Here is a 14,829-nt window from a genome sequence, read left to right as displayed (position 1 = left end):
AATTTAAAATTGCACTTTACTAATCTAACCCGGCCGTATTGGCATGTGTTGCAATGTTACGATTTCATCATTGATGTATAAACTATCAGACTGCGTGGTCGGTAGTAGTGGCTTTCAGTAGGCCTTTAATCACAAAAAATATCCCATTAGTCATGTACCATATTTTCCGGACTATAAGGCGCACTTAAAATCCTTTTTTTCCCCTGTGGTGGAATTTCTGACCTATTGTACCATATTTTGTGTCTGTCACAGTCCGAAAAGAGAGCGAGGTCGAAGAGCATTAAGAATGTCTGGTCGTTTCTCTTTTTTTCTATTCTGAACCATTGAAGGAGCATACGTGGGTTACAGTTGCACGAGTTTGTCGGCCTGACCATTATACAAAATGTTGTGATTGTTTGTTATGGCTAAAGGATTCAAGGAGGTTGCAGAACAAACAGGTCCAAAACAACGGGACCTTGACACGTGAGGGAAACACATAAATGGCCAAGTAGACCAAGTCTATGTATGATTCACATGATTCTCGATTCATCCAACGTCTCCGGGGGACGTTGTCTGTTTGCATGACAATTCAATCCAACCTTGTACCATTTAATTATGGGTAAATGCAACTTTTGTACTAAATTCACTTTTGTTGCTGTTTGAGATTCGGACCGTCCACCACATCCCCCTCAAAACTCGACAGTGCGCCTTATAACCCGGTGCGCCTAATATACGGAATCATTCTGGTTATGCTTACCGACATCATAGCAATTTTATTTGGTACATGGTGTAATGATAAGTGTGACCAGTAGATAGAAGTCACACATAAGAGATACGGGTAGACTGCACTATGGCGGCAATATGACTCAAGTAAACAACACCAAAATGTTATATGTTCCATTGAAAATATAGAACATTACACACTCAAAAATCTATCAAAATGTTTTAGTACGACTTTGGTAAGCTATGAAGCCGCACCGCTTGATGGATTGTCGGCGCATTAAACATAGGAGTATTATTATGGTGTGTGTATAAGGTAAGACATATTATATGCCGTTTTGTTTCGCAATAGTGTGCAACTTTTCTTACCTTCTGGTCAGTGCCGGCCCAAGCCTCCATGGGGCCCTAAGCAAAATTAGATTTTGGGGCCCTCTATTTCTGCCAATAATATTGATTGTTGATCATTCACACACCTACTATGAACTCATTGCGGCTCTGGCAGTGTTGTTTACATTATTCTATTGTCAGCCTGGTATGTCTTTACAAATGACATGTCATTTATAAAGATATGGGGGTGACCCAGTTAAGAACATAAATAATACCAATGAATGAAGGAATGATGTCCAGAGTGCCACATATGGTTCCTAATCTTAAAATGTAGAAAACATTCAGCTACAAGAGTGGCCTGGGGTTGAACAGTCCAAGTGATAAAGCTTTGTATTTACAGTAAAAGTGTCATCTTGTCTCATCAGTCTTGTACATATTAGTCTTTAATTACTAGTTTATATTTTTAGTTAATTGTTCATATTTAATGTTTACTTTGTACAAAGAGAGCGCAGTCTACTGGAGTTAAATTCCATGTGTGTTAAACATAACTGGACAATAAAGCTGATTCTGATTCACTTTATTATTGCACCTATGTTGACCCAATCCCGCTGTCCCTCGGCTGCCAGTTTTAAGGACTTTTTGGAAAATAATTTGCAGCAAAAGCAATAGACTGCATCTTTACTTCTTGAATAAGTCAGCCAGCTACGCTTGACTTTTTCCCCATTGACTAGCTGTCTGTAGGTATAATGATAATGAAAACTTCGGCCATCATGCCGTTCGGGGAATGAAAAGTTCTCCTTAACAGACAGTGGTCCTCTGATCACCTGCTCAGTCCTGTCTGAATCTGAGAGGAAAGAAGGCCACTCAGCTGGGTCAACTGGCGGAGCTGATGATGGTCCATGGTGTGAAGGGGACGTTGTGGTGGAAGTTGCTGAGGAAGTGACCAAAGAAAGACAATGACTAAAAAAGAAGGACCTATAAGGTCATTAAAGGCCTACTGAAATGAATTTTTTTTATTTAAACGGGGATAGCAGATCTATTCTATGTGTCATACTTGATCATTTCGCGATATTGCCATATTTTTGCTGAAAGGATTTAGTATAGAACAACGACGATAAAGATTGCAACTTTTGGTATCTGATCAAAAAAAGGCTTGCCCCTACCGGAAGTAGCGTGACGTAGTCAGTTGAACATATACGCAAAGTTCCCTATTGTTTACAATGATGGCCGCATGAAGTGAGAGAGATTCGGACCGAGAAAGCGACAATTTCCCCATTAATTTGAGCGAGGATGAAAGATTTGTGGATGAGTAAAGTGCAAGTGAAGGACTAGTGGGGAGTTGAAGCTATTCAGATAGGGAAGATGCTGTGAGAGCCGGGGGTGACCTGATATTCAGCTGGGAATGACTACAACAGTAAATAAACACAAGACATATATATATACTCTATTAGCCACAACACAACCAGGCTTATATTTAATATGCCACAAATTAATCCTGCATAAAAACACCTGCGTGTTTGTTATGCTAGCTCCTAGCTCCTCTGCTAGCTCCTAGCTCCATAGAACACGCCAATACAATTCAAACACCTGATCAACACACACAATCACTCAGCCCAAAAGACCGTTCACCTAACCCAAGGTTCATAAAGCTTATATATTTTTAAAAAGTTACGTACGTGACGCGCACATACGGTCTAGCTATCAAATGTTTAGCAGCCAAGGCTGCATACTCACGGTACCTGATATTCAGCTGGGAATGACTACAACAGTAAATAAACACAAGACATATATATACTCTATTAGCCACAACACAACCAGGCTTATATTTAATATGCCACAAATTAATCCTGCATAAAAACACCTGCGTGTTTGTTACGCTAGCTCCTAGCTCCTCTGCTAGCTCCTAGCTCCATAGAACACGCCAATACAATTCAAACACCTGATCAACACACACAATCACTCAGCCCAAAAGACCGTTCACCTAACCCAAGGTTCATAAAGCTTATATATTTAAAAAAAGTTACGTACATACGCAAAAAAAAGTTGCGCACATACGGTCAAGCGATCAAATGTTTAGAAGCCAAAGCTGCATACTCACAGTAGCACGTCTGCGTCTTTGTCATCCAAATCAAAGTAATCCTGGTAAGAGTCTGTGTTGTCCCAGTTCTCTACAGGCGTCTGTGTATCGAAGTCAAAAGTCCTCCTGGTTAGAGTCTCTGTTATCCGAGTTCTTCCATCTTGACTGCATCTTCCGGGAATGTAAACAAAGAAGCGCCGGCTGTGTACTGTTGTTGCTGACTACGTTCGAAAAATACGTCCATTTCGCACCGACAACTTTCTTCTTTGCTTGCTCAGCTTCCTTCTCCATAATGCAATGAACATGATTGCAACAGATTCACGAACACAGATGTCCAGAATACTGTGGAATTATGAAATGAAAACAGAGCTTTTTCGTATTGGCTTCAATGTGGAAGGCATACCCGTGTTCGCCGGGCTACGTCACGCGCATACGTCATCCTCAGAGGCGTTTCGAACCGGAAGTTTAGCAGCAAATTTAAAATGTCACTTTATAAGTTAACCCGGCCGTATTGGCATGTGTTATAATGTTAAGATTTCATCATTGATATATAAACTATCAGACTGCATGGTCGGTAGTAGTGGGTTTCAGTAGGCCTTTAAATTGCACTGTTGGACATAATTATTAATCTCGGAATGTTCTGCAGTACAACGAGCAATTATAAAAGGTGTTTTGCAGTTAACTTACTAGATAAATCAGCTGTGGTTTCAGACATGGAGGGGACAGTGGGCACAGAGGATGGAGGTGTGTGAGAGAGCACTGTAGAGGATGGAGATGGACCTAAGACTAAATACATACATACATACATATAGGCACACATATTAATGAGATACTTTGACTATATTAATTTCCCTTCAGGTGTAATGTTTATACTATGAAATTAAATGTATACTGTATGGTGACAGTCTTTTCCTCACCTGATTCATCACTCACAGTTGAGCCTGAGGATGTGGACTGGCTCCGGGCTGATTCTGTGCCTCCAAAGTATTTTAACAATGCTTCTGGGGAAGTTTCACATAACTTATGAGTTGATGTAAAAAATAATGTTTATTTTACTCACATAAATTACCGTGCTCTGCTGCAAACAATTTGTGCAAACAACATATCTCACTAGTAACCTGATGCTAAAAACATATTGCTAGCTAGCTAACGTCACCTAGCTCAAGCTAATTACAGCTACAAATCTCTTTGATAAACTTTTTAGTACCAAGTCATGCAAACATACCTTTATCATGGCATTTTTTCTCCTCTTCCACTTTCTTCTTCTTCCTTTTTTCTGCACCTGAAGGATATGTCCTTTTTTGTGACATTGTTTTGCCTCTACCTGCGCTTTTGATGCCCAGTGCGCACTGGCATTGCACGGCAGGCGGCAAACGTCGCAGGTGCAGTAGAGGCAGCTTAAAGAGAGGCAGGAAGAATCACTAGGCCTAGATCAGCAGCACCACTCTGTTGACCTAAAATTGTGTTTTTGTACAATAATATATCTTTGATCATTTAGAAATCATCAGTCAGACTCGTACATGCAAAAAATAAAAATAAGAATATTTTGTTAATTGCTTTTGGGGGCCCCCTGGTGGCCGCGGGGCCCTAAGCAAGCGCTTAGTACGCTTATGCCTTGGGCCGGCTCTGCTTCTGGTACCTGCTGATCTGTACTTGGGATCTGCATGAATCCTGACACATTCTGCGTGTCCACCTTTGTAGTCCGTGCTTTAAATTGTATATTGTTCTCTTTTCTCTTTGTGTGTGCAAATTAAACAAACAAAAAAATCAATTAAACCAGGTACGTATGAGCTGTGTTAAAAAAGCAGATTAATGATGCAGTCTACAAGGGATGGGAGAATAATGCCTCTGTGAGTGTGTGGCCCACTCACTAGCTGCATGGACACTGTTAGTGCCTTGTCTGCGCAGACACTCAAATCTGGTCAATATAGTACATATTGACCAGATAATAAACGAGAAAAAGAAGAAGAATACGCTTGTTCTGCGTTATAATATCAAAATACCTTTTCCTTTTTCTTAGTTTAACGCTGCATTTTTTACTAAAAAAAAACATTTTGGTGCTTCACAATCAAATAATACAGCAGCTCGGTCACTTTTTTTTTTTTCTTAAAGCAACACACACATGGAGGGGACACAGTATCACTCCTTGTTTCATGGGGGTGGGAGTGATGCTTCAGCATCGTTTGAGCCACCACGATCGTCTACTGCAGGGGTGTCCAAACTTTTTCCACTGAGGGCCGCACACGGAAAAATTAAAGCATATATGAGCCATGTTGATATTTTTCATTTTTAAACCATAACAAAATATATGGATTTTTAAAATTATTTTACCTTTAGGGGTCCCGGGGACCATAAAGGGTCTTAGTCATTAAAATGTTAAAAATAAGTCAAATCATTATTATTTTTTTTGAATTTTAACGCTTACAGTAAATCTCTATATCAACTTCAAGTTGATATAAAGTAATAAAAAACAAAGGTTTTATGGCTTTTATGTCAAAAACAACTTTGTTGTTTATAGTAAAACTGAAATATGCAGTATTTAGTAATTAGAGCCAAAAAAGATCAATAATGCATTGATTTTTTTATTTGTTTTATTTTAAATTTTTTAATTTTAATTTTAATTTATTTTTTAATCCAATTTGATTTTATTGTTGTGATTTTGTACGATGTCCTTGAGTGCCCAGAAAGACGCCTTATAAATAAAATGTATTATTATTATTATTATTTTAATTCCTTAATATTTTGGAGTAATCACAGTTAAAATATAAATAAAATACCCCTAAATATACTGTATTTGGGATCTAAAAGGTGCCCCACTCATAAAGTGATACATTTTTATTAGGTTTTTCTTTTACTTTCAACACTTAAGTTACGAGATCAACTTCAGATATATCCGTCGATTTTACGTTTGAACTATTATTTTGTTTGTTTTATGCTCTTTTGTCAAATAAAACGTTGATGTTTTTATATGGCAAATACACAGTATATGCAATATTTACCACATAAAACATTTTAAAGTGAAATATTTGAAGTAACTGGAGCCTTGAAAATAATTCATTTTAACATGGATTTTTTTGTCTTTTTTTTTTTTTTTTTTGGGACCTATGGCAAAAAAATAAAAATAAAGACAAAAAATCCATGTTAAACCATGGATTTTTGTCATTTTGTCATTATTTTTTTTTTTTGGGCCCTATGGCAAAAAAATAAAAATAAAGACAAAAGGAAAAAAAAAAACAGCCTGCATGGCAGCTTTGTGTCAACATTGCAACTTTTCTCGTTAGATTTCACCTCATTCATTTTTATTTTTGCAATAGCATTTCCAGAATGTGTGGCGGGCCGGTAAAAAAATTAGCTCGCAAATGGTCCCCGGGCCCCACTTTGGACACCCCTGGTCTACTGTATGGAGTTGGAACTATACAGTCCCATTATAATGTGTTTATGCGCGAGGTCGGAACGGTAGCGCCAAATCTATTTGCACTGCCAAGGGTGCGTTCACACACATCATGTTTTGTTCGGTTTAAAAATGAGCCGTTTGTTCTATTGGTGTGGTTCAACTTAATTCTGCTGCAGTTGGGTTCCACCTGTGATGTGGACCCGTGTTAAAATGATAGTAATAAGCATGCAGAAATAAAAAATATGTTAAATAAAATGTGCAGCGAGTATCTTTGTGTCATAGTCATGGTTGTATTAATAAATATGTGACTTTCACCTTGACTTTCTCCTCTTCTTTGTGTGTCTTGACAGTCGTTTGGAGCAGAACTTGATCAAAAGCGTCCCGCCAGGAGCCTTCTCCTCCTACAAGAAGCTCAAGAGGATGTAAGTCCGTCCATATTGAATAGAACACACTCCCCCGCCCCCAAATCACCCAAATCAAAACAATTCCTGCGAGATCTGCACGGCCTCGCAAGTCCTTAATCAAAACTTACGTTGGTTTTGTTATCTCGACGAAGCAGGAACAATCCTTTTCAACTTATATTCAATTGAATAGACTGCAAAGACAAGATATTTAACGTTCCAACTGGAAAACTTTTGTTATTTTTTGCAAACATTAGCTCCTTTGGAATTTGATGCCTGCAACATGTTTCGAAAAAGCTGGCACAAGGGGCAAAAAAGACTGAGAAAGTTGAGGAATGCTCATCAAACACTTATTTGGAACATCCCACGGGTGAACAGGCTAATTGGGAACAGGTGGGTGCCATGATTGGGTATCATTCACGAACAAGGACGGAGCGAGGGTCACCACTTTGTGAACAAATGCGTGAGCAAATTGTTGAACAGTTTAAGAACAACATTTCTCAACCAGCTATTGCAAGGAATTTAGGGATTTCACCATCTACCGTCTGTAATATCATCAAAGGGTTCAGAGAATCTGGAGAAATCACTGCACGTAAGCGGCTAAGCCCGTGACCTTCGATCCCTCAGGCGGTACTGCATCAAAAAGTGACATCAGTGTGTAAAGGATATCACCACATGGAGCACTTCAGAAAACCACTGTCAGGAACTACATTTTGTCGCTACATCTGTAAGTGCAAGTTAAAACTCTACTATGCAAAGCCAAAGCCATTTATCAACAACACCCAGAAACGCAGCCGGCTTCGCTGGGCTCGAACTCCTCTTAGATGGACTGATGCAAAGTGGAAAAGTGTTCCGTGGTCTGACGAGTCCACATTTCAAATTGTTTTTTTGGAAACTGTGGAGGTACTAGACCGGACAGCCTGTAGTGCAGACCTGTCTCCCATTTCGAACGTTAAATATCTTGTCTTTGCAGTCTATTCAATTGAATATAAGTTGAAAAGGATTTGCAAAATCATTGTATTCTGTTTTTATTTACCGTTTACACAACGTGCCAACTTCACTGCTATATTGCACCCCACCCCCACCCCTACTGGTGTACATGTACTAATTGTATAAATACTACTGGTGTACATGGAAAATTATCATAAATACTAATAGTGTAATTGTACAAATATTATAAATACTACTGGTGTACATGTACAAATATTATAAATACTACTGGTGTGCATGTACAAATATAAATACTACTGGTGTGCATGTACAAATATAAATACTACTGGTGTACATGTACAAATATAAATACTACTGGTGGCAAAATATAAAGTTTTCCAGTTGGAACATTAAATATCTTGTCTTTGCTGTCTATTCAATTGAATATAAGTTGAAAAGGATTAGCAAATCATTGTATTCTGTTTTTATTTACCATTTGCACAATGCGCCAACTTCACTGGTTTTGGGTTTTGTACGAGGAACACTTAAAACATGGACAGCAAATTCATAAAAAAACACGCGAGTTGCAAAAAACAAAGCCTCAAAACATCGCAACTCTCTAAAAAAAAAAAAAAAAAATCACATTTTCCTTGCGGTGTAGAAAAAAATCTGATTCGGCCCACTTTGGCAGAAGCATATTAGAAAGTATTCCCGGGCGCGGCCATTGCTGCTGCTCACTGCTCCCCTCACCTCCCAGGGGGTAAACAAGGGGATGGATCAAATGCAGAGGACACATTTTGCCACACCTAGTGTGTGTGTGAGACAATCATTGGTACTTTAACTTTGAAGTATCTACCAACCAACGTATCTGGATCATCCAACGTACTCCATCATGCTTAATTAATTATTGTGACCACTGGGTGTCGCCAAAACGCTAATTGTCACTCCACTTCAAAAGCATCAGTCCTGTTAGAAGTTCAGCGTCCCATTAATACCGACCATTCTTCTCTGTTTCACTAGCTAAATAAGAAAAAGTATGTACCGGATAGAATGGAATTTGGAAAAAAAAGTGTGAAAATAAGAATTAGCATGTCACTAAACATGAAGTACACGTTTGTGTACTTATGGACTAAGTACATCATATCAAAAGATCATTCTTAGTTTTTATTCTAATTAGGGTCCAATAAGCCCAAATAGCAAAGAAAAATAAAAAAAAGCATGTAAACAAACAGCTTGGGCCTTAGTCTTTGCATCTTTCTGTTTCGTTATTGTATCCGTTAATTCTTCCTTCATTTGTTACCAGATTCGCATCTTCTCTCTCTTGTATTACCACTCGCAACGCACCGTTAGCATCACAGCTAATGTTACCCATGTCGCTACCTCTCTGCTCGGGGAGAGCGTATGACGTTGCACGCGTGACGTATGTAAGAAGGTGCGCTTGTTTTTGATGTCTCTGTGAGAAGGAGAGACAAGAAAGAGTAGGAAGAGCCTGTAGTGCAGGGGTGTCCAAACTTTTTCCACTGAGGACCGCACACTGAAAAATCAAAGCAAGCGGGGGCCATTTTGATATTTTTTTATTTTAAAAACCAATACAATATATGTATAAAAAATATACATCAAGGCCTCCACTCAGGCTTGATCCCGGGGACCCCAAAGAGTTTTGGTCCAAAAAATATTTAAAATGTGTCATTATTCAGTATTATTACCTCCAGATCAACATTAAGTCTATCTGTCAATATAACGTTTTTAAAGATTTAAGTTGTATGCTCTTGTTGTCAAAGAAAACCCTGTTTATTTATGGAAAAAACACAAAATATGCAATATTTTTACCCAATAATTTTTTTAAGAGGAATATTTCAGATTATATAATAATTGGAGCCTTAAAAAGGTCAATAACTCATAACACCATTGATTTTAATTCATTATTATTTTTTGAGCAATGACACTCAAAAACAAATCACACTAAAATTATTGGGGAACCAAAAGGGTAGAACACTCATTAAAGTGTTAAAAAATAAATTATACATTTTTTTTACTGTTTACTTTTAACACAATAATCTCGAGATCAACTTCAGATCTATCCGTCAATTATACGTTGTATTGTTGTTTATGTTTTTTGTTTGTTCGTTTTAGGCCCTGCTTTAATAATAATTTTCAAAAAAAAGCTCTCTTTTTTATATGGCAAACACAAAATATGCAACATTTTCCCAAAAAAATATCTCAAAGTGCAACATTTAATGTGACGTAATTGGAGCCTTGGATAGGTCAATAATTCATAATAACATTGATTTTGATTCATTATTATTTTTTAAAGAAAGAAACTGCTGTAGTGTAATGCCCGCAGCTAAAAGCAATTGCGTGAGAACGTATACTCGAATATCACGATATAGTCATTTTCTATATCGCACAGAGACAAACCCGCGATATATATCGAGTATATCGATATATCGCCCAGCCCTAGTAGAAACACAAATTTTTACAATGGAGTTTAGGGTGCACATCGTCAACACGGAACTCTAACTACAAAGATGATGGTCATGTTGACTTAACTAAAGGCTTAGGGACAGCACCTTTTAGCTCTTATTTCCAAAAATTGTGTACACTACTGAATTGGGGTCTTATGGCCGCTTATGTGGACACTTATACTGCCATCTGGTGGTGTCAGAAGAGTATAACATACCGTATTTTTCGGACTATAAGTCGCAGTTTTTTTCATAGTTTGACTTATGTGTGAAATTATTAACACATTAGCGTAAAATATCAAATAATATTATTTAGCTCATTCACGTAAGAGACTAGACGTATAAGATTTCATGGGATTTAGCGATTAGGAGTGACGGATTGTTTGGTAAACGTATAGCATGTTCTATATGTTGTAGTTATTTGAATGACTCTTACCATAATATGTTACGTTAACATACCAGGCACGTTCTCAGTCGGTTATTTATGCCTCATATAACGTACACTTATTCAGCCTGTTGTTCACTATTCTTTATTTATTTGAAATTGCCTTTCAAATGTCTATTCTTGGTGTTAGGTTTTATCAAATACATTTCCCCCAAAAATGCGACTTATACTCCAGTGCGACTTGTATATGTTTTTTTTCTTCTTTATTGTGCATTTTCGGCCGGTGCGACTTATACTCCGAAAAATACGGTATTACAATTCCTGCCAATATCGGATTACAGTCCAATATCGGTATTGGAAGTAAAGACCCCGCGCCCATACACGGTCTTCCTCATGCTCCCAGCTGCAGATTCCATCATGACAGGCGGACACGTGCAAGGCCGTGAGGTCATCACTCAAGCACCCAATCATCATCCCGCCATGGGAGCGTTCAATAATAAATCCCGCGTCATGCATGTGAGCGCTTAACGTGTCTGCTTTTCCTCTCCTTTCCCTCCCCTCGCGTCCTTCTCATTCCATCCCGTCTCGCTGTCCGTCATCCCCTACCTCATTTACTTACACCCACTTCCTCTTTTCATCCCCCCCCCACCCCGCCTTGACCTCTGCTGACGTACGCTGTCAGCGACGGTTGGAGGACACGTGTATCACTAATGCACTTCCTCCCCCTCCTCCAGAGACCTGAGCAAGAACCAGATTTCCGACATCGCCGCCGATGCCTTCAGTGGCCTCCGCTCGCTCACCTCGCTGTAAGTACCACGAATAAGAATATAGTGGCTGAGGAACACGTCAATGTGTGTGTGTGTGTGTGTGTGTGTGTGTGTGTGTGTGTGTGTAATCACCCTCTGTGTGTTGTTTGCTGTACGGACCGAGTGTGATAAGAACATGAAGGACAGTTTAATTTGAATCAATCAGTAGTGTGAAAAGGAGACGGACAGACGGACAAGAAAGGGCGGGCAAGGTGAACTCTGCTGGGTGTTAAAAGTGACACACACACACACACATATTCTTGTATTTGTCACCTTCTTGAGACCTTAGAAAAAAGCCTACCTCTTTAGGACCACCCTTTCTAGATGTATAAAGAAGTGTATTTACAACATTAATAATATATACATACTATGCCAGGGGTCGGCAACCTTTACCACTCAAAGAGCCATTTTGGCAAGTTTCACAAATTAAAGAAAGTAATGGGAGCCACAAAAAAAAAATGTAAATTTAAAATGAAAAACACCACATACAAAGCTTAAACGCTTTGTGCTATGTTAACCAGGGGTCTCCGACACACGCACCGGCACGCACTTTAATGTGGAAATTTGATGTTAGTGCAGCCCGCGAGTTTTGAATGAATGGCGCTTGATAGCGTCATACTTGCCAACCCTCTCATTTTTCCCGGGAGACTCCCGAATATCAGAGCGTGATGACACTGCATTTGGCGCCCTCTACAGTCTGCCCTAACAGTGTACCTGCTCGACCACACGTAGAATGCAATTTCAGCTTGCTCACGTAAGTGACAGCAAGGCGTACTAACTCAGCAGCCACACATCTTACACTGACGGTACCAATACCCAGAATCCCATGCAGCCCTAACTCTTCCGCTCAACCAACGCACGGAGAGGGGGGGGGGGGGGGGGATTGATGTGTGGGGGGATTTGGTGGTAGCGGGGGTGTATAATGTAGACCGGAAGAGTTAGGGCTGCATGGGATTCTGGGTAATGGTTGTGTTGTGTTTATGTTGTGTTACGGTGGGATGTTCTCCAGAAATGTGTTTTTCATTCTTTTTTGGTGTGGGTTCACAGTGTGGCGCATATTTGTAACGTAACAATGTTAAAGTTGTTTGATACGGCTACCGTCAGTGTAAGCTGTGTGGCTGATGAGTAAGTATGCTTTGCTGTCTCCTGTGTGTGCAAGTAATAACAACATGTGGCTGGACTGGCACGCTGTATGTAAATGCTATAGAGGACAATTACTGCAGTGCAATTAGGGCACGCCCTTTATTTAGTAATTAGAGTGTAAATAGGATTATTTTTTCCCTGGGAGTAATCTATGAGGGACACTGAGATCCATAAATCTCCTGGGAAAATCGGGGGGGGTCGGCATGTATGTAGCTGAGCCGCATCAGAGTGATCAAGGAGCCGCATGCGGCTCCGGAGCCGCGGGTTGCCGACCCCTGTACTATGCAAATATAAAAAGAGCTTGTTGTGAAAAATTAGTTGGAATTTCACAAGAAAAACTTAGAATTTTGGCAGTATTAAAATAAAAGTCGTCATTTTACTCAACGCAAGTCAAAATTTGACAAGAAAAACTGAACATCTGTGCAATATTTTGATGAAAGTTGGAATTTTACTCAATAGCAGTCGCAATTTTACAAGAAAAAGCTAAAATTGTTGACAATTTTATGAAAAGAGTCCCAATTTATTTTTGTATTTTTTTATTTAATTTTTTTTATTCAGTCATTGGTGGAGCTAAGGATAATATTTGAATATTGTTTTTAATGTTGTTGTGCAGCACTTTGGAAACATTTTGTTGTTTAAATGTGCTACATAAATAAAGTGGATTGGATTGAATTGTACTCGACAAAGGTTGCAATTTTAGAAGAAAACTTTAAAATTTTTGGCAATATTGTAATAATGATCGGAATTTTTACTTGGCAAAATTATGACAAAAGTCGTCATCTTTCTCAACACATGTCACTATTTTAGAAGAACAACAAAAAAATTGGCAATATTGTGATAAAAGTCAGAATTCTAGATGACAATGTCATCATTTTGCATTAAAAAGTAATAATTTTACATACACAAGTAATAATTTGACGAGGAAATATTGCAATATTACAGAAACAGAAAGAATATGAGAAATTGTTCCCAATTTTATAAGAAAAAAGTCGACACATTGTGAGAAAAATACTACTTTTAGTTCATGTATTATTATTTTTAAATTTTTTGTTTGTAATTGGTTTTTAATCTTCATTATTTACTTCAAGTTATTACAGTATGTCTCTATATATATATTTATTTTAATTTGTTTTCATTAATTTTGGCCAAAGGAAGTGCATTTACATTTCTTACACACACTTGTTATTTCATATGTTGACCAGAGGGGGAGCACTTTTAAAAGCGACACACAGTCAATTTGAAAAATGCCTCCTTTTTGGGACCACCCTCATTTTGATAGATGTCACCACCAGGGGTGCTAATGAGACATTCTCTATTAGATGCAATGCTTTTTCCGTATTGGGACCATGATTTATGTCCTAACTTGTTCACACCTCCTCATATGGAAGCTACTTTTCCTTGTTGGTGTCTCAAGAAGGGTAGAAATACACACACACACACACACACACACACACACACACACACACACACACACACACACACACACACACACACACACACATTGTTGTATTTCTTACCTTCTTGAGACCTGAGAAAAATGCCTACCTCTTTAGGACCACCCTTTCTAGATATATAAAGAAGTGTATTTACAACATTAATAATATATACATACTATGCAAATATAAAAAAGCTTGTTGTGTAAAATGAGTTACAATTTCACAAGAAAAACTTAGAATTTTGCCAGTATTATAATAAAAGTTGTCATTTTATTCAATGCAAGTCAAAATTTTACAAGAAAAACTGAACATTTGTGCAATATTATGATACAAGTTGGAATTTTACTCAATAACAGTCGCAATTTTACATGAAAAGCTCACAATTTTGGCAATTTTATGAAAAGAGTCATAATTTTACTCGACAAAAGTCACAATTTTATAAGAAAACTTTAAAATGTTGGCAATAATATAATAATAATAATATGAATTTTACTTGGCAAAATTCATAATTTTACTCCAAAAATGTCACAGTTTCACAAGAACACAAAAATTGGCAATATTGTGATAAAAGTCAGAATTTTATATGACAAATGTCGCCATTTTGCATTAAAAAGTAATAATTTTACATAAAAAAAGTTATAATATTTAGAGAAAATATTGCAATATTACAGAAAAAGAAAGAATATGATAAATTGTTCCCGATTTTATTAAAAAAAGGGTAGAAATACCAGAACACACACACAAGCGTGCACGTTAAGATGAGATGGTT

At 38.0% G+C, this 14,829-nt stretch overlaps 1 protein-coding gene across 1 annotated transcript in view; it reads left to right on the top strand.

The window, feature by feature from the left end:
- Nucleotides 1-14,829, top strand: part of slit3 (slit homolog 3 (Drosophila)) — a 672,803-nt gene that overhangs the window by 432,218 nt on the left and 225,756 nt on the right. The window contains 2 exon segments of the mRNA XM_062039879.1: nucleotides 6,848-6,919; nucleotides 11,410-11,481. Of these exon segments, the coding sequence (XP_061895863.1) occupies nucleotides 6,848-6,919; nucleotides 11,410-11,481 (144 nt within the window).

Source organism: Entelurus aequoreus, linkage group LG28 (genome assembly GCF_033978785.1).
Source record: "Entelurus aequoreus isolate RoL-2023_Sb linkage group LG28, RoL_Eaeq_v1.1, whole genome shotgun sequence".
Lineage (NCBI taxonomy): Eukaryota > Metazoa > Chordata > Actinopteri > Syngnathiformes > Syngnathidae > Entelurus > Entelurus aequoreus.
Note: the sequence above shows the minus strand (reverse complement) of the source record. Positions and strands in the feature narration are given on the sequence as shown.